Source organism: Malaclemys terrapin, chromosome 19, assembly GCF_027887155.1.
Source record: "Malaclemys terrapin pileata isolate rMalTer1 chromosome 19, rMalTer1.hap1, whole genome shotgun sequence".
Lineage (NCBI taxonomy): Eukaryota > Metazoa > Chordata > Testudines > Emydidae > Malaclemys > Malaclemys terrapin.
Genome location: NC_071523.1, coordinates 6,219,148 through 6,245,820, shown reverse-complemented (window position 1 = coordinate 6,245,820; position 26,673 = coordinate 6,219,148). Strand labels below are relative to the sequence as shown.

General features: G+C 51.6%; 1 protein-coding gene across 5 annotated transcripts in view; it reads left to right on the top strand.

The window, feature by feature from the left end:
- Window positions 1–2,602: 2,602 nt before the first annotated feature.
- Window positions 2,603–26,673, top strand: part of ATP13A2 (ATPase cation transporting 13A2) — a 63,694-nt gene continuing 39,623 nt past the window's right edge. For 2 of the 5 annotated variants that reach the window (XM_054009420.1, XM_054009425.1), the window contains exons 1-4: window positions 2,603–2,685; window positions 22,806–22,879; window positions 24,782–24,949; window positions 26,049–26,107. In XM_054009420.1, the coding sequence (XP_053865395.1) occupies window positions 2,676–2,685; window positions 22,806–22,879; window positions 24,782–24,949; window positions 26,049–26,107 (311 nt within the window). In that variant the 5' untranslated portion in view covers window positions 2,603–2,675. Of the gene's footprint in view, window positions 2,686–14,970; window positions 15,054–17,660; window positions 17,707–19,742; window positions 19,861–22,805; window positions 22,880–24,781; window positions 24,950–26,048; window positions 26,108–26,673 lie in introns of those variants that run through there. The other 3 variants (XM_054009421.1, XM_054009424.1, XM_054009423.1) reach the window with 3 other exon arrangements.

Sequence of the window (26,673 nt, the reverse complement as noted above, 5' to 3'; positions counted from 1 at the left end):
CCTGTAGGTGACCAGCTTCAACCCTGAAGCATGAGCTTTTAGGATAATAAGGTATACTCTAGAAATGAGCCTCATAGCTGGTGAGTCTGCCCCCTACCACCAGATATAACTAGAAGATGAGAAATAAAATCCCAGGGAGGGAGAGGAATTGTTTATGGTGCCCATGAGGTATCATTAGGATTAATTGCCCCACTGAGAAGGTCAGTTCTCATAAAGGATAGTGTACAAGGGGAGATGGTGGAAGCCTCAGTGAGTCATTTAAAACCAGGCTTCGTGGCACATTGGGCAAACAGTGAGCGGAACCATCCTGCATTGGCTGAGCAGAATGGACTAGATCAGTGGTCTCCAAAGTGGGGTGCGCAAGAGGATCCTTCGGGGTGCACGGCAGGAGGAGCAGCGCCGCTTCGGCAGCACGGGTAGCTCTTTATTTATTTATTGACTTCGGCAGTTTGGGCGGCTTTTTGTTTGTTTTTGTTTTTTGCTTGGGGCGGCAAAAATGGTAGAGCTGGCCCTGCGGCGCGGCAGGGGGTACATGCTCATAATTTTTTACTGATAGGTGTGCGTGATCAAAAAAGTTTGGAGACCACTGGACTAGATAATAACCTACTAGGCCCTTTTCTCATTCAGAAGAGTGGCATGGTCAGTGTAAAAGGGCATCACAGAGACTAACTAGGTGGATCACAGTAGAAAAAGAGAGAGTGTGTTACATAGATACAGGAAGAAGAACAGGAGTACTTGTGGCACCTTAGAGACTAACAAATTTATTAGAGCATAAGCTTTCGTGGACTACAGCCCACTTCTTCGGATGCATATAGAGTGAAACATATATTGAGGAGATATATATACACACATACAGAGAGCATGAACAGGTGGGAGGTGTCTTACCAACTCTGAGAGGCCAATTAATTAAGAGGGAAAAAAAAAAACTTTTGAAGTGATAATCAAGCTAGCCCAGTACAGACAGTTTGATAAGTGTGAGAGTACTTACAAGGGGAGATAGAGTCAATGTTTGTAATGGCTCAGCCATTCCCAGTCCTTATTCAAACCGGAGTTGATTGTGTCTAGTTTGCATATCAATTCTAGCTCTGCAGTCTCTCTTTGGAGTCTGTTTTTGAAGTTTTTCTGTTGTAATATAGCCACCCGCAGGTCTGTCACTGAATGACCAGACAGGTTAAAGTGTTCTCCCACTGGTTTTTGAGTATTTTGATTCCTGATGTCAGATTTGTGTCCATTAATTCTTTTGCGTAGAGACTGTCCGGTTTGGCCAATGTACATGGCAGAGGGGCATTGCTGGCACATGATGGCATAGATCACATTGGTAGATGTGCAGGTGAACGAGCCCCTGATGGTATGGCTGATGTGATTATGTCCTATGATGATGTCACTTGAATAGATATGTGGACAGAGTTGGCATCGGGGTTTGTTACAAGGATAGGTTCCTGGGTTAGTGGTTTTGTTCAGTGATGTGTGGTTGCTGGTGAGTATTTGCTTTAGGTTGGGGGGTTGTCTGTAAGCGAGGACAGGTCTGTCTCCCAAGATCTGTGAGAGTAAAGGATCATCTTTCAGGATAGGTTGTAGATCTCTGATGATGCGCTGGAGAGGTTTTAGTTGGGGGCTGAAGGTGACAGCTAGTGGTGTTCTGTTATTTTCTTTGTTGGGCCTGTCTTGTAGGAGGTGACTTCTGGGTACTCGTCTGGCTCTGTCAATCTCTTAATTAATTGGCCTCTCAGAGTTGGTAAGACAACTCCCACCTGTTTATGCTCTCTGTATGTGTGTATATATCTCCTCATTATATGTTCCATTCTATATGCATCCGAAGAAGTGGGCTGTAGTCCACGAAAGCTTATGCTCTAATAAATTTGTTAGTCTCTAAGGTGCCACAAGTACTCCTGTTCTTCTTTTTGCGGATACAGACTAACACGGCTGTTACTCTGAAACTTGTCATAGATACAGGAGTACTTGTGGCACCTTAGAGACTAACAAATTTATTAGAGCATAAGCTTTCGTGGGCTACAGCCCACTTCTTCGGATGCATATAGAGTGGAACATATATTGAGGAGATATATAGATACAGGGGTATAGATAGTGTGTGTATAAGGAGTGGAAGTCGGGAATTGATTTTGGCTCTGCCACAGAAGTGGGTTACACCCTGTGTAACCTTGGGCAAGCCCATTCCTCTGTGTGTGCCTCAGTTTCTCCCCTGTAAACCGGGGGTGCACTGCTGGTGTGTGTGTAATATCCTGGGAAACCCTCCCAGCGTTACCTGGGCAGTCCTGCTGCAGGCGGGCTCTTACCAGGGCTCAGAATCAGGGCTGGGACTGGGAGACCCTCCACATGTCATGATCTGGGGGTGTCGTGACAGCTGCCCGGGTGTCCTGGGTCAAGGCAGGGCCCTGGCCCCAGAGGAAGCCGGGTTTGCCATGTACCCAGGAGCCCTGGGCCGGACACAGCCCCCCCACTGCAGCTCCCCCTTGCCCTGCAGCGTGGGGAACTCAGCCCGGGCAGAGAGAAACTACAACTCCCAGCCGCCCCTGCGCGGCCGCGCCCCGCCCCGCTGACCCGCCCGCGGCGGCTCCTTTGTGTCTCCGAAGCAGAGCGCGAGGCTGGCCGCGGCCGGGGCGGCGCGCGCGAGTTCGGCTCCCGGGAGGCGCCGGGTGCTGCGGGTGCGCGCAGCCATGAGCGCAGGTGAGCGGGAGCCCGGGTGTCCCTGCAAGCTGCGGGCCGTGCACGGGACCCCCCGAGGCCAGGCGGGGCTGCTGCATGCAGGGCGCGCGGGAGGCAGCCCTGGGCGCTGCAAGGCGGGAGCTCGGCCGCCGGGGAAGGAAGTGGCGCTGGCCCCAGCGAGGGGAAGAGCCGGTGCACCTGGCGGGGCTGTGCGGTGCATCCCTCTCCCGCGTCTGTTCCGGAGCAGGGCGCTCAGGGCACTGCCTGCTCCCAGCGCCCGGGCTCTGCAGCCCTGCGCGACGCTGACAAGGATGCTGCAGCCAGCGAGCTCTTGGGGTGCAGCTGGTGGGATGCTCCTGCGGAGAGGGGGGGCAACATCCTACTGTGAGCATTGGGGGGCGGGGAAATGAATAACCTCCGAGTTATGCGAGTCCGTTCCCAGCCCTTCCTGTCCCACTCACTGGGGTTGGCTGGGTTTGTTTGGTGGTGGTTGATGCCCAAACAGTTGGGAGCCTTTGGGAACAAGCTGTCTCTCTACCCGCCAAAGAGGAGAATCAGTTTCCTTCACACACACATGCCTCCCCCCCTCCCTCCCTCCCTCCCCCGAGGCTCTGGCAGTCTGTCCTTTGAATGATCTCCTTGTCTGTCCTTCCCCCCGGCTTCCTTAAGTGATGTAATGTGGACCTGCCCCGGGTTAACACACCGGCCCTCTCAGGCTGCTTTGCGGGGCAGGCGGACTCATGCCGCAGCGTTACCAAGTCCCGGAGATGGCACGCACCTGCTTGGTTTGCGTTTCTGGGGTACTCCACTCAACAGCCCTCCCTGGCCAAACTGGGGAGCAGGGAACGGTCAGGTGCCTTGGCCTGAGCTGAGTCTCCCACACTTCTCTGAGCAGCAAAGTTATTTCCCAGGGACTGTCTTGTCCCATCCCTTGCGTGTCTTAGAGCAGGGGTTCTCCAGCTAATGGCTTAGAGCCTTCCTATCCCCTTTACAATCACACACTGACCCTGGGGCTGCTACCGAAGTCACTGACTTCCCCAAACTGACATTCGGATAGTCTTGATGTATTTTTAGCTGTGTTTGAATATGCGTTCCCGGCTCCTGGAGGGAAAGGATGGCCAGTCAGCCCGCCAGGGATCTAGAGAGCGTTCTGCAGCTGGTCCTTAGATGACCACCTAGGATCTTCCGCCCTGGAGTCTCTCTTCTCGCGTTGGAAACTGCTACTGAGAGCAAAAGGGGAGGTGGCAGCTGAGTCCTAGAGCTGTGACCCTTGCTGGGTGGTTTAGCACTTACGGTTTAAACTAGACGATCTCATGGCAGGGAGGTGACCCCAGCGCACTGATTGTGATCAGGAGTGGCACTGCTGGTGAGCTGCTGCCTCAGTTTCCCCTCACCCAGGGTATAAACAAGTCCAAGCAGCCCTTTCTAGTAGTAAAGAGCACCCTCTTTGGAAGGTGGTGTTTATTTAACCAAAAAGGACAACTGGAAAACGAACAAAAGCTTCACTCAGCTACTCCATCAGGAATTCCCGGCCATTTGATCAGGGCGTGAGAGTGCTCCAGGGCTAGTGGGGGTGAGATGTGACTGAATTCCCTGCCTGGAGCTTGGGCCTCTGCTGGGCGATGGGCCGGATGCCAGTCTTCCCCAGACAGTGCACTGCTGTTTACTGAGCCAGTCCTATGAGCTCCCCAGGACATCCCACACCCAGTTCATTCTCCTGGGCTGCTCCAGTGCCTTGCCTGGCAGCCCTGTGTTCTGGGCCTGTTCCTCTGTCTGCAAGCCTCGCTCTCCAAGGAGACACCCCTGGGAGCAGCTGCAGGCTTCCAGCCTGAGCCCTCCTAAGCCTTTATTAGGCCCAGATGCTCATTACCTAATTAACTGCCACCCCGCTATGTAGGCAAGTAGCCCCAGGGGGATCTGGGTTGGCTCATTGTCCTTAGTGGAGTCAGTCCTACGTAGGCTGACCTCCCAACGCACATGGCAGGAGGCAGTCTAGCTATAACCGGTCCAGGAAGGTGGGTTCTAACACATGTACAGCTTAGTCTACACTTAAGTTTAGCTATTTCATTTGGGGGGGGTGACTTCTGTATCTCTGACGTAGCCGTACTGGTGTAAGCCCGAGTGTGAACTTGGCGATGTTGGTATAACTGACATCGCTTGGGCCAGGGGTATGCAACAGACTCTTGCTGGAGTAAGTTCTACTAGCAAACGTGCAGTTTTGGCAGCATGTGCTGCGTCCACACTCTGCCGATACAGTATATTGGTATAGCTATACCGGCAAAGCCTTCCCCGTGCAGCCCTGGTTCTATGCCAGTCTCCCAAACTGGCATAAGCTCTACCAGTTATAAGCGCTCATAACTCTATAACTGCATCCTTGCTCGGAGGGGTTTGCTGGTTTAACTATGAACTATCCTGAGAGAATTCTACTGGACAAAACCTTCCTAGCGTGGACAAGGCTTACCCAGTTGGATACACTGCAGCCGCAGGCTTTAGGAATGCTGAAGAAAACCAGATTTGGTGGTTGCTTTCAGTTTTAAAGGGCCACGGCCAACTTTATTTATTTATTTATTTGCTAGTTTTTAAAAAATTCCAGTATCTGACAGAATCCTCCTATCAATAGTAAGTCCTGGAACTTTTTAAACCTGCTCTTCAACGAGAGAGAAATTGTTCAGCTAAGGCCCTGATCCTGCAAAGACTTGCACGCTGGACCTTAAGCACCTGCATAAGGCTTTCCGGATGGTGGCCTGAGTAGAAAGGAAGCAGTGAAACTGACGATAAAGTTCTGTTGAATGCACTGAGGTAACAGCCTGGAAACAAATCATATCAGTTTCATAGATTTTTTTTTTTCTCATTATGATCTTGTAGTCTGACTTCCTCCATAACCTAGGCCAGAGAATTTACTCTGGGAAATTAAAGGTGTCCCCTTAAATTCTGAATTTTCTTATGCTAATCAGGGATGCATTGATAATATATGATAAATGACCTCTAGATCAGGGAACCTTTTTACTTCTGTTACACTGGAAACATCCACTGTGTTTTACATAAATGTACAGAAAACAGGGTTTGTGCCCAAAGCGGAGCTGGTACCCAGGGTCAGATTGGATGCACCATTCTGCAAAAACTCCTACTTGGAAGTCATGAACCTCCGTCAGAATTTCCTCTTTGCAAGAGGAATCAAAACCAATAATGAACCTAAAGTTCCCTTTGGAGAAGTTTCATGTGCTGCATAGAAAACATCTGGTCAGGTTATTCTTGGGTTCCACCCGCCGCCCTACTCCTTATACCAACTGACTTTGGCAGAACTGAAATCTTGTAATGAGAAAGGAAATGGTCACCCAAAATGTACTACTTCGGTACTTCATAATGGGTTTCAGTTCTTAGCTTCCGAATGGCACATCAGAACAATGATGTGAGAAGGTAAATGATTTGCATAGATGCCTGTAGTCTTTATGGTAACAGACTATGTGCATTAACATTGTTATAAGAAAGGGACACCGTGAGCGGGAATTTGTCTTTCTGCTGTTCTAAATGAGCCAGTCAAATGCGCTTTGAGTGAATAAACCACTAAGTGCTGGTGAGACCCCGAAGGTTCCCCACAATTACATTAATCCAGTTAAGACTCTGGTGAATCCAGGAATGTGCCTTGTAAGTGATTGGGATGAATTTGCTGCTCCTGGGAAAGAGAGAAGCTGATAGCAATGGCAGGGACCAGCCTTACTAATGACAGGTCCTCTATAAACTTCCCAAGTGGCGCTTGACCAGTGCATCTCAGAGCTGAGCGGCAGTGCCCAGTGCAGGATGTGAATACAGGGCGCTCTGGGTCGCAAGCGGGTATCAGCATGTTCTGAAAATCTCCTTCACGGTGTCTAAACTGGGGATCCAGAATTCTTAGTCTTGGAAATCTTGGCTGTAGACAAGTTGAGGTAGGGGCTGTTCTTGGATGTTTGACTGCTTGTTACTCGGAACATCTGCAGTAGGGAACACGTGTATCTACAGCACAATCTCTAGCGCGTGGTCCAGCGGTTAGGGCAGTATCTGGGAGACGTGGATTCGAGTCCCTGCTCTGCCACAAATTATCTGGGTGACCTTGGGCAAGTCATTTAGTCTCTTTGTGGCTCAGTTCCCCATCTGTGCAATGGGGGTAATAACCGTGCGTTGCCTCACAGGGGTAGTGTGAGAACAAATATATTAAAGACTGAGGCACCCCCACATCCTGTGGTGATGGCTGTCTTATCCCTTAGATAGCTAGAACATGCTGGATCATTCTAATGGAGATGGGGAAAGGTCTTTTAGCTGGTGAAACTGAGGGGGGAACCTAGGTTTCAGCTCAACCAGCCAAATTGAGGGATAACTCCAACTTGCCCTGTTTGCACTAAGATTCTACAGCGTGAGAGCAATCATGGTGCAACCCCCCTCACTTTCCCTAGGGCAAACCAGGCCATTGAGTTGTCTGTTTCAGAGGGAGGAAGCGACTGGTTCCTGCATGGCTCAGATGGTATTGACGTCCTCCCATTCGAGCTGATGGCTGCGTGACATACAACAAGACCGGCAGGTGTCTTTCTGCAGCAGATGCATGGATGTAGTGGGCCCCGGGGATGAAAGGAAACGGCTCACGTGTCGTCATTGTCCTTGTGTTCGTCCCGAATGTACGTGTTCTAAACAGCGTGGTGAATTTTGACCTCCGGCTCGATTGCTGTGGCTTTCTGTATCTAAGAGTGAAGCCAAATGGCCTGGGAAAAGCTTGAACTGGTACAAAGCTCAGAAGATCAGCTGGTTAACAGTGCTGTGAATTCATTTCCTACCCCCCCAGTGCTCTGCTTCTGCACTGACTGCCCACTATACACAGAGTCCAAGTCAGGGTCTTTGTCCTAATAGCCAAAGCCCTCCCTTGGGTCTGGCCAATGCGCTCACTCTGCACCCAAGACACCCACGTTCCACTGGAACAATGAAACTGATTGTGGAGATGCACGGGGCAGTACTTGCCCCTTGAAGCTATTGTTTCAGGGGCTCTCCAGACTCTGGCATCAGGTATGCTTGGTTTGTGTTTTCAAGGTTTTCTTCTCGCCATAAGGGTGAGAGTTGAGATTCTGGAGCACAAAGGAATGAAATACGCAGGGTCCTGGCCTTGAGCATATGCAGTAGCCCCCACATCTGTTGCAGAGGGGGAGGATAATGTTCAGGCCTGCCCTGCAGGTAATGGTGGTGTTGATTCAGAAGGGGGCGCTCGTACCTCTGAATCAGTACTGAGCCAGTCCCTCAGTGCAGGGCTGGTGAGCTCTGCTGTAGGACCCATCTTTGGGATAATGCATAGACGAGGTCCCAACCACTTGTGTGTGTCTGAGATCCCACAGCCCTCTCCTCTCAAGACTTGGCTGAATTGCATCTCTGGTTACTGCATTCTGGGTGATGCCTAAACTTCCCCTTTAATTTTAGCTGGTTAAGATATTCCTCACTCCTCCCACAATGTATGTGGCTGGTTAAAACCAAGCCAGGTTCCAGCTGTGAGCTGACATGATAGAACTGCATCTTGGGGTCGGGATATTGCAAATACAGTAGAAGAGATTATCCCGACTTGACCAGCAGGAGAGAAATGGTCTTTAAGGCCATGCCACCAGCCTCCCCATCTTGCCATGCCACCTAACCCAGTACTTCTGTTTGAATAACCCTTCCTATCACCCTACAGCTGAGGAACTCCAAGCACTTGGCAAACATGAATGGATTAAAGCCTCCCGCACCCAAGGAAGTATTACCCTCCCCCCTTCTGTAAAATAGGAATATCTCTCAGTGCCTCGGAGTCATTAAAGGTCAGGCAGGAAGCTTGTGTTCGAGCTGGGAACAGAGCCCAGATCTCTTGATTTGCAGCCTGGGGCTTTAACCACGCAGGCATTCGCCCTCCCTCCCTCCTCCCCACTTATAAGAAGAGGCAGCTCTTCCCAGGGCTCCAGAGCTGGGTTGCCGTTGGAAAGCCCCAGGGCCGAACCCAGCCCTAGTGGCAGTGGACATGCTCTGTTGGGACTTCCCTTCCGCAACTCCCACCCCCACCAAACAGGACCTGAACTGCCTCCTGCGTGCCAGCCCTGCCTATTGCCCCTCCTTTAATGGGCAATCGTTCCCTCCCCCCCCCCTTCCCGCTAAACCACTCCCGTGTGCCTGACCCGCACCCGGGTGCACTGCGTGGGCCCCGCACGACGGAGCCCCTGCCCTCAGGTGGGACTCGGCCAGTCTTAGCCCCGGCCCGCCTTTGGGCAGGTCGTGGAAGAACAAGAAAGAAGCCCGAGAACTAAGCTGCCGAGGAGCAGGTTCTCTGGATCCAGCACCCCATGTGCTCCTGCAGACCTGCCTCCCCTGCCTAGCAGCCGTTTTGCAGGCCGTGCTACGTGGAAATCATGAGATCAGCAAACAAAATGACCCCGGTTTATTTTTAAGGAAGGATTTAAAAAAAAAAAAAGTCCAGTTGCAGCGTTCCGAGTTTCCAGTATTGACCAACGCAGAACGGTTTCTCGGACGCGCTCCGTACATTCTCCTGCTCGGTCCTTGAGGCGAGAGCAAAAGGGAAGTAAGTTACAGGCAGAAGGTCACGTGTGGAAACCCCAAGCAACTGTGGGCCGTTTGTGAAACATCCCCAGCTGCTTCTGTTAAAGTGCCGGCTCCATCTGCAGCTATTCTTGGGGCGGGCAGAGGTGCGGTTCCTTGAGTCCGGGTCCATGTGACGCCTAACCAGTTATTCCTTCCAAAGGATCTAAATATCCTCAGTGAGCCTTGTCTGAAGCTCATTTGCTTGTGAAATATCTGTCGGGGAGGTTCCTGCAAAGTGTCTCTGGAGCCTTCAGAATCCTGGGCTGTGTGTTATCGGACCCTGGCCACTCCACTGCTTCCATCATTACCCATAAGCCTTTGCTCTGATCAGCTGATGCTAGTCTCCATGTCTTGCCTGTACCTAACTAAGGCCCACAGCCAGAGGCTTGGGGGTGTTGATCAAGGTGGAGGGCTCTAGGTTCTGGTGGTGGTAATTCAGCACTTCCCTTTGCCTAGCATTGGGAAATCTGCTTTGAAGCGCAACTCTGCCCAGGAATCCGGAGTCCAGGAGTTAAACCTTTTACCCTCACCTCCTGCACTAATTAACTCGAGGGGAGTTTCCCCTCACTCCAGGCCTGGCCCTGGTTGGTGACTAGGTTATCTAAAGAGCCACCCAGTGCGAGCAAGAGCTCAAGGTGGGATGAGTCTGGCTGAATATCGTTAAGCTCCTGCAGCTATCACGAGTAGCGGGGCGATGCTCTGATCCTTTCTAATCCAGAGGCACTAGACTGATTTTGCAGCTACACCAAGTCTGGAGGCATCATGGGGTCTAGTCTCCTTGAGACCGACATGCTGTCCTTGACTGTAAGGATCTGCAGGACGATTGGGGTGAGACCCAGATACAGCATGGTCCTGTTTTATTGGTAGAGTTGGGTGCTGAACCAGGGCCAGGACAGCTGGGATTTCCAAAGGGATGTAGGGGAATTAGGCACCCAAGTCCTATTGCTTTCTTCTTCTGCCCAAGGCGTTGGCGCCGTTCGGGGACAGGATTTAAAGTCGTGTCTGCGCCGCAAAGCAGAACTAACCAGCATGGCGGAGGTGGCGTTTTCAGCCTTGTCTGCGCTAGGGGATTCTTACAACAATTCCCCGCCGTCGTTCTCTCAGAAGCTGCCGCAAGATAATGGTGCTCATTGAGTAATACACGGCGTGGGCTTTTTTCATAGTCCAAGCTACCCAGTAGCTGCTGAAACAGACGGGGGATTTTGGCTTCTCTGACGCTTGTGGGAAGGGAGAAACCTTGGTTTAAAGTCTCCACTGAGCCTCAGCAAGTAGGTTGGAAGGACTTGATTGTAATCCGAGGGCTCGTGCTGTGTGACCCACGAAAAGGAATGGGAGGGGGGCGAAAGAGCTTCTTTACTCTCCAGGCAGGCTGCCCACGCTGGGTTACAAAGCGGGTAGGGAAAGCGGGCTGCCCCCGGCACAGGAGTAATGAGTGGGTGGAGCCTTCGCTCCGCCTACTCCGCATAGCAGTCCCTGCAGCAGAGCTGGTGTGGAGTGGGACGTGAGCAGTGCGGGGGGAAAGGAGGGACACGGCTTAGTACCCCCCACTCCAAGGCAAGTGGAAAGCAGACCCCGAACGATTATTTGTATTGCAGTAGGGCCCAGGAGCACTAGCCACGGAGCAGGCCCCCGTTGTGCTAGGTGCTGTACGAACACAGAACAAAACGACGCTGCCTGCCCCAAAGAGCTGACCGGCTTGTGACCAAGAATCCTGGGCCAGTCCAGTTGCATGCTGCCCTTTGCGCTGGGCAGATTCCCCCAGCATTACTATCCCAAAACAATTGTCAGTAACAGTCAGTTCATCCCTCTACCCACGGCGGCCAGGAACACTAAATTCCACGTTAAGTCAGACAGCGAAAGGGAGAGTGAAACGTTTGCTGGGTCGCCCGTATCAGCCACAGCCGTCCTGTTTGGACTGTTCCTTACCTGATAAGGAGGCGGGAATGTGCTGAAGTAACTTTATTGCTTTTTATCTCTGCTCCTGCCTTGGTTAGGTTTGAAAACGAGGGAGTGTTTGGGCTTTATGAACTTCCTGCTAGCGCCAAGATCTGTCCACTAGTCCCACCTGGGAAGTAAACAGCCATGTCTGTAAGATGTTCCCATACCATGGTTCCAGCCAAGGTGTACACATGTAGCTAGGAAACAATTAGGCAATAGAGCTGAAATTGACAAGCCTGCTGGTAGAGAAATACTTCCCCCCCACCACCCCGAAGTACTGCTGGAAATCACAGGCCCCCCGCGAGTGTCTGAGCACAGCCATCACTCTTCTTCTTTTACACACACCCCCGCGTGAGATGGGAGTTTTATTATCCCCATTTTACAGAAATGGAGAGCGTCGGGGCCAGATTTGTAAAGGTATTTAGGCGCCTAGTTCCCATTGATTTCCATGGGCATTAGGCGCCTCCGTATCTTTAAAAATTTGGCCCTCGGTGACTTGCCAGAGGTCACACGGGAACTCAGTGGCAGAGCCGGGACCTGAATCCAGATCTCGCGTACCTCCCGCCCCCCCCACCCCCACCCCGGGTCTGGTGCTGTAACCTGACAGCCCCTCTTTCCTCCTTGTTCCTTTGACTCAGAAACACAGGCCTCTTCCAGCTATGCTAAGGGAGCGTTTCTGGTAAGTCTCATTGCGTGTGAACGTGCCGCCAGAGGAGAGCCTGATCTCTCGCATGCATTCAGGTATCCCTCCTTTTCTCCCCCCATTCCCACTGCACCCTGGTTTTCCACCTCTCTGCACACAGGGCATGGGGCGACCGAATCGGGGATACCCGAGAGAGCTTGCTGCATAAACAACCCGACCAGACAATGAGCATTGCTCACCTGCGGGGGTTGCTGCTCACCCTCCAGCTGAAATTTGTGCTTTTTTTTCATCCCGGTAGCTCTTGTACCCGTGTTCCCTTTGTGGTGGGGTGCCGCTGGTGCTTCGGTCGTCCCGACAACGCTACATTTTGTTTGGTCTCCCACAAACGAGGGCTGCTGATAGCAAGTCCAGCCCCTTAAAAAGCAAGCGCTGGATGCATCTCGCATCTTCCGCCTACTCCTGGCTCTCCCCATCTTCTCCAGCAACAATTGGAAACAGGGTCGTTCCCCTGGGGATACTTAAAACTTTAGGTGATCACATGGCAGCAGGTGCAATCACAGGTACAAGGACTTCCCGCTGAGCAAAGATCATCTGGCCTGGATTGGGAGAGGAGAGGGAGCTCGAGAGTTAATATCTTAAAAAAAAAAAAAAAGTCACTTCCCTCTCTGTGCCTTAATTTCCCTGTCGGTAAAATCTATGTTCGGTCCCATGCAGCCTCGAATGTGAGCATCTCATGATCTTGAATGGATTTATTCTCTCCAGCAGTGTCTTTGTAAAAGAGATGTTGTCATTTGACTGCAGGTTATTGGACTTGAGACAGGAATCTCCCGGGTGGAATTCTCTGGCCTGGGCTATATAAGAGATCAGACTGGATGATCATAATGGTCCCCTCTGGCCTTTAAATCTAGGACTCCCTTAGACACCCCCCCCCCCAGGCTTTTGTGTCTCCTTGCCCATGTGCTGCTAAGCCTTCCCTCCCTCTGTGTATGTTTAGTCCTTACTGCTTTGAGCGGAAGAGTCTGAACGCGGCAGCTTAAGCTGCAGTGAACCTGCATTAGATTCCCTCTTGGACTAGTTCTTCCCGATAGTGTGAAGGAGTGACCCGTGGGGGCTGGCTTTTCTGCGGTTCTAAGGATATTCTTCCTGCAAAACAGGTTTCCTGAGGTGGAGCTGGTTCTGTCACCTGTAGAACCAATGCACAGACCTGAGCTGGTAGCAGAAGTAAGCTGTTATCTGCTACGTGGGCCCGTTGCTAGGGAGAGATGAATCACACTCCTTGCAAGTGTTGTGTGCAAGGTTGTCAGTGTCCAAACTGTGGGCCCTACCTTTGCACACTGCTAGGGATGAGTCAGTGGGTCAAATTCCCACTGGCTGGCACTAAACCCAGGAAGCCCCAGGGTTTGTATACACTGACTGGTGATTTTGCACTTCCCTAGGAGAGGCTGCTGCTGTAACTGGAACCAGTCGGTGCGCTCTGGTCGCTCGGTGCAGTGAAATGCTTGGGCTACCTGCAGCGGTTGCTTAGAGCAGCCAGTCACTTAATAAAGGAAGGGTCTTTAATGCATTTTCCCTGTATTCATAGAATCGTACGACTGGAAGGGTCTTCGAGAGGTCTTCTAGTCCAGTCCCCTGCACCCATGACAGGACTAAGTATTCTACCATCCCTGACAGGTGTTTGTCCAACCTGCTCTTAAAAATCTCCAATGATGGAGATTCCACAACCTCCCTAGGCAATTTATTCCAGTGCTTCACCACCCTGACAGTTAGGAAGTTTTTCCTAATGTCCAACCTAAACCTCCCTTGCTACAATTTAAATTTCTTGTCCTATCCTCAGAGGTTAAGGAGAACAATTTTTCTCCCTCCTCCTTGTAACAACCTTTTATGTACTTGAAACTGTTCTCATGTCCCCCCTCAGTCTTCTCTTCTCCAGACTAAACAAACCCAATTTTTTCAATCTTCCCTCCTAGGTCATGTTTTCTAGACCTTCAGTCATTTTTGTTGCTCTTCTCTGGACTTTCTACAATCTTTCCTGAAATGTGGAGCCCAGAACTGGACACAGTACTCACCTGAGGTCTAATCAGTGCAGAGTAGAGCGGAAGAATTACTTCTCGTGTCTTGCTTGCAACACTCCTGCTCATAGGTGCTGACTCCATGGGTGCTCCACCATGGAGAAAAATTAGCAGGTGCTTAGCACCCGCTGGCAGCCAAGCTTCCCCCTCTCTCCCCTCCCAGCGCCTCTCCCCTGCTGGCGACCCCGTTGATCACTCTTCCCCCTCTCTCCCAGCTCCTCCCGTCTGCCACAAACAGCTGTTTCGCGGCATGCTGGTTGGTTCCTGGAGGGACAGGGACGGGGCAGGAAGGGGTGGAGTGGGGCTGGGGCCTGGGGCAGAGAGGGCATCAAGCACCCCCTCACCCCACCCCTCGGTAGAGGGGATGTCAGTGCCTATGCTCCTGCTAATACATCCCAGATGTTTGCCCCCCTTTTTTTTTTGCTACAGTGTTTTGCTGTTTATTCATATGTAGCTTGTGATCCACTCTGACCCCAGATCCCTTTCTGCAGCACTCCTTCCTAGGCAGTCCTATTGTAGAGAACAATCCCAGGTTGGCAGGGAGATGCGCTAGATCTCTGATTCCGAGAGTGAAACCCCAACAAACGTCTCTTCTGGAAGGGTCAGATTTCTAACCTGAAATCAGTGCCTAGGTAGGGTATTGCTGCTAGACAGGCTTCTGCACACGCACAGCTGGGGCACTTGGCAGCTTCCCTGTGTATCACACCTTTAAGATCAAAGAGCCTCCTGCCGCCTTTCCTTTCCCAGGCTGTGATTAGGCAGGCTGTCAATCACATGCCATTGTTCTGGGCTCCCCTGGCTGTAGCTAACTGAGAAGTTCTGATCCACAGCTACTTACATGGCTCTGTGAACACACAAATGACTGGCAAGGGTGGGGGAAAAAAAAGTGTTGACGTGGAAGGGGGTGAGAATCTTCCCCCGCCCTTCCCTTGAGCTGTGTTTGGGCAGTAGGTGTGGTTGCTGCGTTTCTTACTGGTAGTGCAGGCCTCTGAGGTGGAGCATAGTTATTACCCACCCCCATTCCTCCTCCCCACCCCACCCCTAATGCCCAGTTATTACCTGTCCTACAGCAGGCTGTGCCCCTGTGAGGCAGGGCTGTGATTTACCGGCAAGAGAACAGGAAATACCTTGGAAAGGGGGAATCGCCACCTGCTTTGAAACAGGTAAGCAGCCAGGAACTCCTCTCTAGACTGCGCTTATTGGAAGGCAGCTGGCGTGAGAGGGGGAGGTAAAAATGCAGGTGTGCTGGTTTAGCAGATAGCAATGACTTGAAGCTCTGTGACTCTAGAGATGCAGCCAAATAAAAATCATCTGGCTGTGGACTTTTGCGGCCTGGATTTCTCGGTTCTGTGTAAACGAAAGGCCTAAAGGGACCCGGTGGGATACTGAAACAAAGCTCCTTATCTTGCCAACACCATCTTTTTAAAAGGAAAAGACATTTTAAAATGCTAATGTTCTTCTTGCTGTTTATGTGGAGAGATACAGACAGCAAATTCATCACTTCCACATTCCTTTGGGTGGTCAGTTTCTAGTTAATTTCCTTTGCGATTTCACATGCATCAGCTGCAATATTTGGGTTGCAAAGGCAGCTAGGGAAGGCTTGTGTTTAAAACAACCTCTTTCTCTCCCCTCCCCCTCCCCGCCCCCCAAACACCGACAATGTTTTTCTGTTGATCTTAGGTTTTCAGAATACAATCGTAGAACCAAAGGGTTAGAAGGGACCGCAAGGGTCATCCAGTCTAACCCCCTGCCAAGATGCAGGATTTGTTGTGTCTAAACCATACAAGACAGATGGTTTCAACCTTGTTTTCACCCAACTTGTATGCATAGCTGACCTCCCAAAAATGCACGGGTGGCAGACCCGTTTGTTCCATGGCGTTGGGTTGATAACAGATCCGGAGCATGCAGTTAACCCAGCTCTCTCCCCCGCTTTTCACAAACTTTCTGGAGTCCTGCCTGTGAGGTTTGACTTTATTTGATGAAACTGTTACTCAGACTTGTTCCCTGTGATTCGGGACGTAGCCAGTAGGAGATGTTTGTAGTCAAACAACAGGAACAAACCCAACCGGGTTGTGTGAGTGAGCTAGCTTCCCCTGGGGAGGCCAGATCTTATCAAAGAGCTCAGGGCCAGATTTCCAAGTGTTTAGCACCCACAGCTGGGGCTGGATCTTCAAGCATGCCCAGCGCCTAATGTGCACGCAGCACCCTGGGCTCTTTAGAAAATCGAGCCACTCATTGTGGTGCCTAAACGGGAGCTCAGCCCTGTTGTCAGATTTTTATCAGCTGCCCCTCTGAATTTTATTCAGGCTGCGTCCACACTAGAAACTTCAAAGCGCTGCCATGGGGCATGCACCCAGGGCTCCTGGTAATCCACCTCCACAAGGGGAATAGCGCCGAGCGCTCCTGTCCACACTAGTGCTTTAAAGCGCTCAAACTTGCTGCACTCAAGGGGGTGATTTTTCACACACACACACCCCGAGCCAGCAAGTTAGAGTGCTATAAAATGTAAGTGTAGACGAGCCGTCAGTTGTAAGATCCCTTAGAACAGACTTCTCGCCATGGGATGTGTGTGGCCTGTCTGCAGTTCCCTGCGAAACCCCTTTGCTGTTGCTGGGGGGAGGGATAGCTCAGTGGTTTGAGCACTGGCCTGCTAAACCCAGGGCTGTGAGTTCAATCCTTGAGGGGGCCACTTAGGGATCTGGGGTAAAAATCTGTCTGGGGATTGGTCCTGCTTTGAGCAGGGGGTTGGACTAGATGACCTCCTGAGGTCCCTTCCAACTCTGATATTCTATGAGAAGGGAGAAGGGCACACGGACAGACACACAGTTTAAATGTGGGACCTGTTTGTGAGATGGTTCCACTTCAGATATTCAACAGAACACCCCTCTCCCTTGAAAATCCGTGTCTGTTATCAAAGCTGACCCGTGGATTTAGCTTCCTGGCCGTCACTGACAGGAATGTGGGCTGTATGGCTCAGATCCCCTTGTCATCTCTGAGATGCTAAACTGTCCTTATCGCCATGTTAATCCCTAAACCTGAGCCAGGGTGAGTCTGTCTACCTGGGTTGAGAGGCCGGCCCCCAGCTAGAGGGGAGACATACCCTTAGGGCCACTTTCTGTTATCCTTTCTCATGCTGAATAACACCCTCCTCCCCAAACAGTTCCCCTGAAATCAATGGGGCTGCTTTCGGAGCAAGGTATGGTTCTGTCGATCAGAGTCTGGCCCTTTAGTTCCCTTTCAGTTCTATCCGCCTTCCCCTCAAACTGGATCTCAATCTTCTAATGCGCCAAAGACCCAAGCGCAATACGACAAATGAAACGTTACGCCTGTGTAAGCTCAAGGATGAACATAAGAACGGCCCCGTACTGGGTCAGAGCAAAGGTCCATCCAGCCCAGTATCCTGTCTGCAGACAGTGGCCAATGCCAGGCGCCCCAGAGGGATTGAACCTAACAGGTAATGATCAAGTGATCTCTCTCCTGCCATCCATCTCCACCCTCTGACAGACAGAGGCTAGGGACACCATTCCTTACCCATCCTGGCTAATAGCCATTAATGGTCTTAACCTCCATGAGTTTATCTAGTTCTCTTTGCTTCTTAGTCTTTCCCTTCTGCCTTCTTCTGAGCCTGCTCCAGAATCCGCAACCTCACACTGGAGGTCCCCAGCACCCAACTTTCTTTCTATCTTCAAGGTGTATTGGTCTGTCCTGGGTACAAAGGGGGAGAGTGCCTCTCTGAGGGCCGTGCCGTGGAGCTAAACAAGGAAGCTAGAGTTCAAGGCTGCTGCCTCGTGGCCTCCCCACATGCTCCATTTAAAGGTGGGTCTTAAAGCCAGGCGAGGGGGGAAATCCCCTTCCAAACTGCTCAGCCTGCTAAACACCACAATGCGGGTCTTACCCTGTTCATGCAAAGAGAAGGGAGAGGGGCACACACACACGGTATAAATGTAGGACCTGTTTGGAAGATGGTTCCCACTTCAAAACTACAACGGAACATCTTCTCCCTTGAAACGCCCTTTTCCCCTCGCAGCTGCCGATGCGGTCTGGGGGGGTGTGAACACAAGGAGCAAACAGCCGGCAGCGGGTACATCTTCAGGGAGCGCTCTGCTGGCTCGCGTTTTGCAAATGCCCACTGGTCTGGGTGGGATGGGTTTGAAAGCCGTCAGCGTATTCAGTGGAGAGCAGGTCACAGCTGCCCCTTCCCTGACGGAGCCGCTGGGACCAGTATCGCTCTGTGGCTCGCAGGTGGATTGGGTTACTGCACTTGACGCTTCTGGAGTCTGAGAACATCAAATCCAGCCTCTATCTGAGATCGATCGGTGGCTATCTGGGGCTGGCTGTCCGTCACCCTGGCTCCTTGTCCCTTTGTACATAACCCTCTAGATCAAACCCCCTCTTGTTTTACTCTGCCTCTCTGGGAGCTATCCCCCATGCCCACGCTTCAAGGGACATACCCTGTTTACCCTGGGGATTTGCCTAGGTTATGGCCAGCAGCAACCGGCCTCCACTATAGCGCCACCAATGCAAACCCCTGCTATAGACAGAGGAGACCCCTAGAAGTTGCCCCAGGGCTGTTTGTACCCATTTCAAGCAGGGGTAATCGGCACTGGGACATGTAGCAGCTTTGGTTGCCTGCACCAGCTATGATACAGCTGCTGCCTAGGGTCTGGTCTAAGCAGCAAAAAATCACACACTCGTCTAGCTCTTATAGCTATGCCAGCAAAGCCGCAGTGTAGACACAACTTCTGTCGGCTTAGCTAATGTCGTCTGGGGAGGCAATGTGCCTACACGGACAAAAAAACTCCTCCTCTTGGCACACGCTGCATCTAAACTAGGGACTCTGCCAGCCCAGGCTCTGTAATGTAGACATGGCTTTAGCCTGGCCTCCCCGTGTGCTGGCCTTTACACAGCACCGTCCTAGCACTATCTCCATGTGTTGAATTTCATGGTCCTGGGTGGTAACTCGATCCGCAGCTTTCCTGGCCCAACATGCCTTATAAGAGACCCGCAACCGTGCTGGAAAAGTGTATCTGGACAGCTGGACGTTCTTTCTCATGCTAGTTACCCACTGAAAGCTGTTGCTCTAGGAGCTGTAAAGATAGCATGCTGGATTTCCTTGTTTTTAAGTGAAAGAGGCAGTGGGAAGGAGAGGGTGGAAGAGGCTAATCGCGTCAGGAGGACACCAGTGTATTAAAGGCTGCGGTGTCTTCATTCCTTTGGGGCTGGAATTCATGTCGGCCTCGTTCCGAAAAACTGTGACAAGCTGTGAAGACCTGGTACAGCCGTAAACAAGGAGAGAACAAGTGCAGAGATTTCATGCCGCCCGGAGGACACCGGATCCATTACTGAGCAGTCTTGAGAACTGATATGGCTGTTGTGGTCTGACAGGCTTGGCTTGTGTGCTGTGCTCGTCTGTCACTGGGAGTACAGGAAGGGCAGGTGCTGGGAAGCGTGACGCCGTCGTAGACGCTGCTTTCCAGTGTTGCGTAGCTAGGTGCAAATGCTCTTAGCGAGGCATCTTGTTCTTGTCAGAGCTGGGGAACTGGGATCCGGCTCCTGAGTGCCCAGTCCTGCTGTGCCACTGACTTCCTGGGGGACCTTGGGCAAGTCTCTTAGGCCTTCTGTGCCTCAGTTTCTCCATCTGTAGAAACTTTCCTGCCTCATGGTGCATGTGAGGAATGACTGAGAGAGGGTGTAAAACGATGTGGAGCGTAGCAGGGGACTGAAACGATTTGGAGCGTCGCTGGAGACAGATGGCAGGAGATACAGCGCAGAAAGCTCTTGCAATGTAGCGCTGAGAACGTGAGGGCAAAGAGGTGGAGGATGGTTCTTAGAGGCCTTTTGTTTTTTTTAAGGGCCATTTTGCCTTGAACCCTGAGATGAACGGGAAGCCAGTGCTGTTTGCATGGAGCTGATGCGCTAAACGCAGTACAGAAGAGCAGAGGTGTGGACGTAGCAAGCGACTGAAGGCAGGTCTGCACTACAAATTCACACCGGTAGTGCGTCTGGTGACGACGCTCTCAGCCAATGGGAGAGAGCTCTGCTGTCGGCTGAATAACTCCACCTCTGCGAGAGGCGGTGACTGTGTCGGCGAGAGAAGCTCGCCTGTTGACCGAGCGTTGTCTGCACGGGAGGTGAGGTCGGTCTAACGACATCGCTCAGGTGTGTGGATTTTTCACATCCCTCAGCGACGTCGTTACACTGCAGTAAGTCCGTAGTGGAGACCAGCGGTTCTTAACCAGAGCTCTGCAAGCTGGTTTCAGGGGGCAGCGGGGCCCTGAGCCTGAAGTGTGGAGCCCCGAGACCTGGAGCTCCCGCACCTGGGTCTAAAGCCCTAAGTCCCAGCACCTCCTAAGGAGCTAACGTCCGGAATGGAGCCATGGGGCTGAAGCCCCGAGCCCCGGCTCTCCCTCCAGGTCTAAAGCCCTGAGCCCCGGTGGCTCCTGTGGGGCTGAAGCCGGGAGCGGAGCCGTGGGGCTCCCCCAGGGTCTAAAGTGCCCCTGCTGGGCTGAAGCTCTGAGCTCTCTTCACCCCATGGCTGAAATCCCAGTCCCCTGCCTGGTGGCTGAAGTCCAGAGCCCTGAGGCCCCCCCCCCCAGATCTGAAGCCCCGTGGGCCCCCCCCACACTTGGTGACTTAAGCCAGGAGCCCCAAGGCCCTCCACACCGCTGAGCCCTGGAATTTTTAGAGTATATTGGGGGTCGTCAGAAAAAGGTTGAGAACCTCTGGTGTAGACCAGGCTTGAGTGAGAATATTGCCTCCGCCTGTGGTTAGAGACAGCCCTTGTGCAAACAGCGTCGCTCCTGAGCATACAGAGAAAACGGATGTAGTAGAAGAGAAATCCTGGCTTAGCCGGTGGTTCCAGCTAACTAGAGCTGTTTGGAAAATGCTCTGTATTGTACACGCACGCATCTCCTTTGAAAATTTTCATGGAAGTTTTTTGGTTTCTCAACAAAAGCAGGCGTGTGTGTTTCCCTTTTTTCTTTTCCTCTCCCCTTTTTCCCCCCATCTCAGAAAAGGGGGAGGGGGAATGAAGTTTTCATTTTTGTTTTAAAAGCAAACAGAAAATTTCAAACAAAATGTAAGTTTTTTTCCCAAAACAGTTTTTTTTCCTTTAAGTCAAAAAATGTTTTTGATGAAAAACGTTCTCGGGTAGCTGGGTTTATGTCCGGAGGCTGGCATCTCGCTTTTCTGAATGAATCCCACTGCTGGCCCCCATAATCATCACCATCCCTACCCCACCGAGGGCAGAGTTTAATTCCCTGATATCTGAGAAGCTCTTTGAAGATCCTTGGCTGGCAGGTGTTAGAGAAACGCTAATGATTACTTTGCTGTTGCACTAGGTTTTAATGCCACTGTCTGCCTCTGTGCTAATGGCCGGTTTTATATGTCGTTTCTAAAGCCAGACGAGATCTCTGTGATCGTAGCCTGACCTCCGGTAGAACTCAGGCGGGAGAGCTTCCCTGAAATAATTCCTGTTTGAACTAGGAAAGCCTCCAGCCTTGATTAAAAATGTTTTAAATGCTTTGTCGTCATTGCATTTGCTTTCATTGTGTGTTTCTCTGTGAAAAGTCCTTGCTGAATGCCACCCGCTGCTGTGAAAGGGAGGCGCCGGGAAGGAGAAGCTTGACAATGAATAAAATAATAAAGGAAAATTGCTGATGGGCAAAGCTGAGGCAGCCAGAGGAGTGGTGACTAGAGAAGTAGCTTTGAAGTGAGACACCCCTTTGGACATGTCTTGGCAAGGCCAGGAGCCCGGCCAAACCAGCAGATCCTGCTACCTTTCCCACATAGACATGAGATCGCCTTCCTGCCCAAAGGCAGGGGTACGTGGCCTTGCAGACTTGGTGAATTTGATGCCGTGTTGCTAGTCCGGGTCAGGTGAGGAGAGCTGACCCAATGGCACAGCGATGGATTCCTGGATGTTCTCTTGCCTCCCAGTGCTGATTTGTTTAGGCGTCATCGGGGGTTCGATTTTCATCTCTCTGGCTTGAGGGGTTGTATTACTGCGGTGATGGGCAGCATCTGAGCACCTGCTATGTAAATCGAATAGTAATAGTGGACTGGGTAATCTCTGGCGCTTCTCCCCTTTCAGGGTCAAAACTGCTTGGAGTAGATTTATTTTATTTTTTTTTGTGGGTTTGGGGTTGGGTTTTAAAAGATTTTATTAATTTCCCTTCTTTAAAAAAAAAAAAAAAAAGTCAGTGATTCATCTGAAGTTTCTTGCTTGTTCCTCGCTTGTTACCCATTTGTTTATATAGCTGTGTTGCTCCAATCAAGTTGCAGGAATAGTACCATGTGGCTACAGTACAGTCAGGTGGGATTGTGGCATGTGTGGCCAGACCCCAGCTAGCTTTAATCTACCTGCCTCGATTAACAAGAGCAGCGAAGCTGCATCAGCCCTGACTTCAGCACAGGCTGGCCTTCCGAGTACATCCCCAGGGTCCCGGGTGGGCTTGTGCAGCCCGTGCTGTCCCGGCTTCACTGCTCTTGGTACTTGTGCTAGTTAGATCAACAAGTGCTACAATCCCCTTTCCAGTTGCAGTGTGGACATACCCTTAGACAACCAATCGGAGAGTGAAAACAGTCTTCAAAGCTAACAGTTCTACCCATTTGTGGGCTGGAACTATCTGGCACAGCTGTTCCCTGGGTGCTGTCTACCTCGCGTGTCACCAGGCTCCATGGGGAGCCCCCTTGTGGTCACCGTTCCCCTCAGTCAGACCTGGGTACGTCCCAAGACCCCTCACATGGCTGGCTCTGGAGGCACCGGCTGAGAATCGCTGCTCTAAGCCATTAGCAAGATCACCAAGGCAGCTGTCGGGATCCACCGTGTGCTGGAGCTTTTTCCGATTCTGGGAAAACGGGGAAATACGACCAACCCGTCGAGTAACCTGGTGTTCCTCTGTTTGCATTCGCAGATAGCAGCAAGTTGCTGGGAAACCATCCACCTGTCTACGGGACGCTTCTGCAGGGCCCTGGTAAATCCTGCATGGTACGTAGGAGGATTTGGGGCGGGGAAATACAAGGACGTTTGCAGAACGGATCATGACAATATGTCCATGGTTATTTGCAAGGCCAAAAATGAGAGGGGGTCTTTGCAAGCGAATGGCCATCGATGGGTTCTCTGTAGGGCTCTTTCTAGAGCTAGGCGTACAACTGTCCTAGGGGAGCTGGTTTCACTCACAGAGGAGTTAATATTTTCCACTGCATTGTGCCATGCAGGGTGTTCAGTGAAGGACTGTGTGTGGCATTGTGAAAGGAGACATCTGATTGGCTGGTGTGCAGTTCTGATGCTGCCTGCGCTGCATCGTCAATCCGATGGACCTGATTTATCCAGCCTCTTGCCGTCGTGCCCTGTGGAATGGTGCCATAGAGGCACGTGGTCCACCACGCTCCACTGGTGTCTTGGGTCCTCACCAGCCTGTTCGCTGAGCGGACGTGAGGCCTGATCTCATGCCCAGTGACGTCAATGGCAAGGCTCCCCTTCTCTTCAGTGGACACTGCATCTGGCCAATGGTTTCCAAAACTTGGTCCTGGGATGTCTTTGTTTCCCGCCAAAGCAGCTTTGCTCTAGTTAACCCTGTTTTCAGTCCGCCAGTGCCAGGAAGCTGAGTGACTTAAGGCTTTTATCAGGAGGGGTTGGATACTTTTCTAAGTAAAACAATATCCCACTAATGATGGAGTGAGCACACCTCTGAGCAGCACACGGCACCAGCCTCCATCGCCCACTTGTTCAATTTTCAGACCGTTACCTATGTGGTTTGTCCCAGGCCACCCCTCAGGCGAGGAAGCAGCTCCCCGTAAACATCTGCAAAGGTTCCTCTTCCTCCCAGCCCACCGTAAAACTCTCCTTTGCTGTGATGCCAGTGCAAAATACTTCAGTTAGGCAGCTGGTGTGCAGAGCCCACTGCCCGTCATGCTGACCAAGATCGTCTCGTTCTTTCCTTTTACTCCCCTGTTGGTTGAGCTGTATCTATTGTCTCTTCTACTTAAACTGTCATCCCTTTGGAGTAGGGGCAATCTGTGTTTGTGCAGCGCCTTGCACGGTGGGGTTCTGGTCCGTGACTGGGGTTTCTACATGCTAAGGGGGAATACAATCATATAATAATTCATCTATTTCTATTTTAAAGTCCACTGGCCTAGTGTCTCTCATCTCTATCCTGTGATAGCTAGAGCAATTGACCTCTCTCCTGTAGGTGTATAATTGGAGCAAAAGGTAGGTAGGAAGGAAGATCTGATGGTGGATCTCCATCACTTCACATCTTTAAATGAAAAGTGGATTCTTGCTAAAAGATCTACTTTAGACCAGCCGGTTGTGGGGCTGATGCAGGAATCGCTGGTTGAAGTTCTCTGGCCTGGGTTGCACTGTAGGTCCGGCTAGAGGAGGGATCTCAACCTGTTTATCATTGTGGGTCACACATGCGGCCCACAATGTGTTATGTGGGCCGCATCCAATACTACCTGTATGGCCCTGAGGCTGTCACCTGAGCCACAGCTGTGTGCTGATTGGGCAGCGGGTTGAGAACCACTGGGCTAGAGGAACAGAATGGTCCTTCTGGCCTTGGAACCTGTGCAAATCCCCCATCGCAGGGTAAACGGGTAGAATTGAGAGTACGATGGATGTGAGTTTTTCCCCATCGACTCTAAGCAGCAAGACCCAGGGATCAATGTTACCCTTGTCCAATGAGGCCATTGTGTGGACTTGTCAGGGGTGGCAGGACGCATTAGCAGCTCCTTTAGGTGACCCTTGGAACCCAGTGGAATCTTTGAGTCCGACACGCCTGGACTGGCAGGTTCTAATGTGGGCTGCTGCCACCTCTTGCTCGCTACCCTTGAGAGCAGTGACTCGGTCTGGACTGAGCCCTGAACTCTCCCGCCTGTGCTCTCTTCCCAGGAGGTTAGCGGTTACCAAAGCAGAACATGGCGGATCATCCTTTGCTACATGTTCTCTGTGCTGACGGCAGGAATCCTCTTGATCGTCTTTCGCTGGAAACCGAGCCTGGAGGTCCGAGCAAAGTGCAGGCCGTGCGCCCTGCGGCACGCCGACTGGATCATCATCACCGTGAGTAAACGTGGAGAGGGAGGGTGGATCTGGTGGTGATAGGGTGACCAGACGTCCTGACTTTATCGGGACTGTCCCAATATGTACTTGTTTGTCCCCCGAACATCAGTCGGGACGCAAATTGTCCCGATATTTTGCCCTCCGGCACACAGGCAGTGGAGGCTCGCGCCCCTCCGCCCCGGCCCTGACCCTCCCCCCATTGGATCCCGCCCCAAATTCCCACCCTTGTCCCGCCTCCAGCCCCGCCCCCTCACTGCCCCATTGGATCCCTCCCCAAATCCCCGCCTCTTCCCCAAGCACGCCGTATTCCTCCTCCTCCCCCTCCCTCCCAGGCTTGCGCTAATCAGCTGTATGACGACACAAGTGCTGGAGGGAGGGGGAGAAGCAGGACGCGGCAGGAGGCGGAGCGGAGGTGAGCTGGGGGGGCCGGGGCGTGGAGCTGCCGGTGAGTGCTCAGCCCCCACCAATTTTTCCTATGCTCCTGTGGCTCTTGGTTTTGTTTTGTTTTTTTCCCTCCATCGCCGGGGGTATTTTTGCTTTTGTTTTTTCCTGGCTCTTGGGTTTTTTTTTTTTTTTTTGCTCCGCCGGCACACCCCTCCCCCCCGCGTCCCGATATTTCACGTCTCTCATCTGGTCACCCTAGGTGGTGAAGACACTGGACTGGGAGTCAAGAGATCTGGGTTCAGTTCCTGGCTCTGCCACAGACTTCCTGCATGACATCTGTAATTTGGCATGATAATACGCCTTTATTCCCACCCTCTGCCTTGTCTAATTAAATGTATAAATTCTTCAGGGCAGAAGTTCTCATCCAGGGCCTAGTGCAGTAGGGTCCTGATCTGCATGGCAGCTGCAGGTGCCACTGTGATCCATGTTATCCGCCAGTTACCAGAGACTCTGCAAAGCATAGAAGCAGAATCCCATAGCACGAAAAGTTAGGGGGGAAACTGAGGCATGGAGAGACTGAGTGACTTGCCCAAGGTCATACAGGGAGTATGTGGCAGAACAGCGACTTGAGCCCTGCACTTATTTTTCCCCAGCAAGCCCCCGAAACCCAGGGCCAGCCTTCCTCAAGCACTTGTTTTGAAATTGTGTGTTCCAGGATCGGTTTGGGCAGTGCTTCGTTACCCAGGTGCAAACTGAACAGCTCGGCGAGGGCAGGTAAGTGGGGCCTGTGGATTCACTCCTTCCTGAGTGTTTGGGTCAGTGCTCAAATGATCCCATTGTGATTTTGCCAAGAGAGTGACTGATCCCTCGGGGGCTTGCTGTGTGGTCCACTGTGGAATGAAACACAATGAAATTGACGTGAATGGAGCTGTGCAAAACTGAATCGCTTGAAGCCATGTAGCTTTGTTCCATTTCACACACCCAGAGCATTGATTTGCGTTTGGGGTATGAACAAACTCACCATCCCACTGAAACTCAATTAAATCCACTGAATATACTACTGATTATTACTCCGATCTCTGTGGAGTCCAAAAGTCACCATCTGTTTGAAAGCCAATTAGCTCGGGGAAAAATTGGATTGTTTTATTTTTATTGTCCTAGCAAGCACTCAGTCATGGACCAGAACTCCATTGTGCAAGGCGCTGTACAAAAATAGCTTCAGATATTAGAGCAGCCCCTGAATCCATCTGACAAGTGGTGTTTTACAATCACATTTTCCCGCTTTTCAAGGTTTTTTGTCTTCTCTCTCCCTTGTTGCTGTGTGAAAGACCCAAACAAAC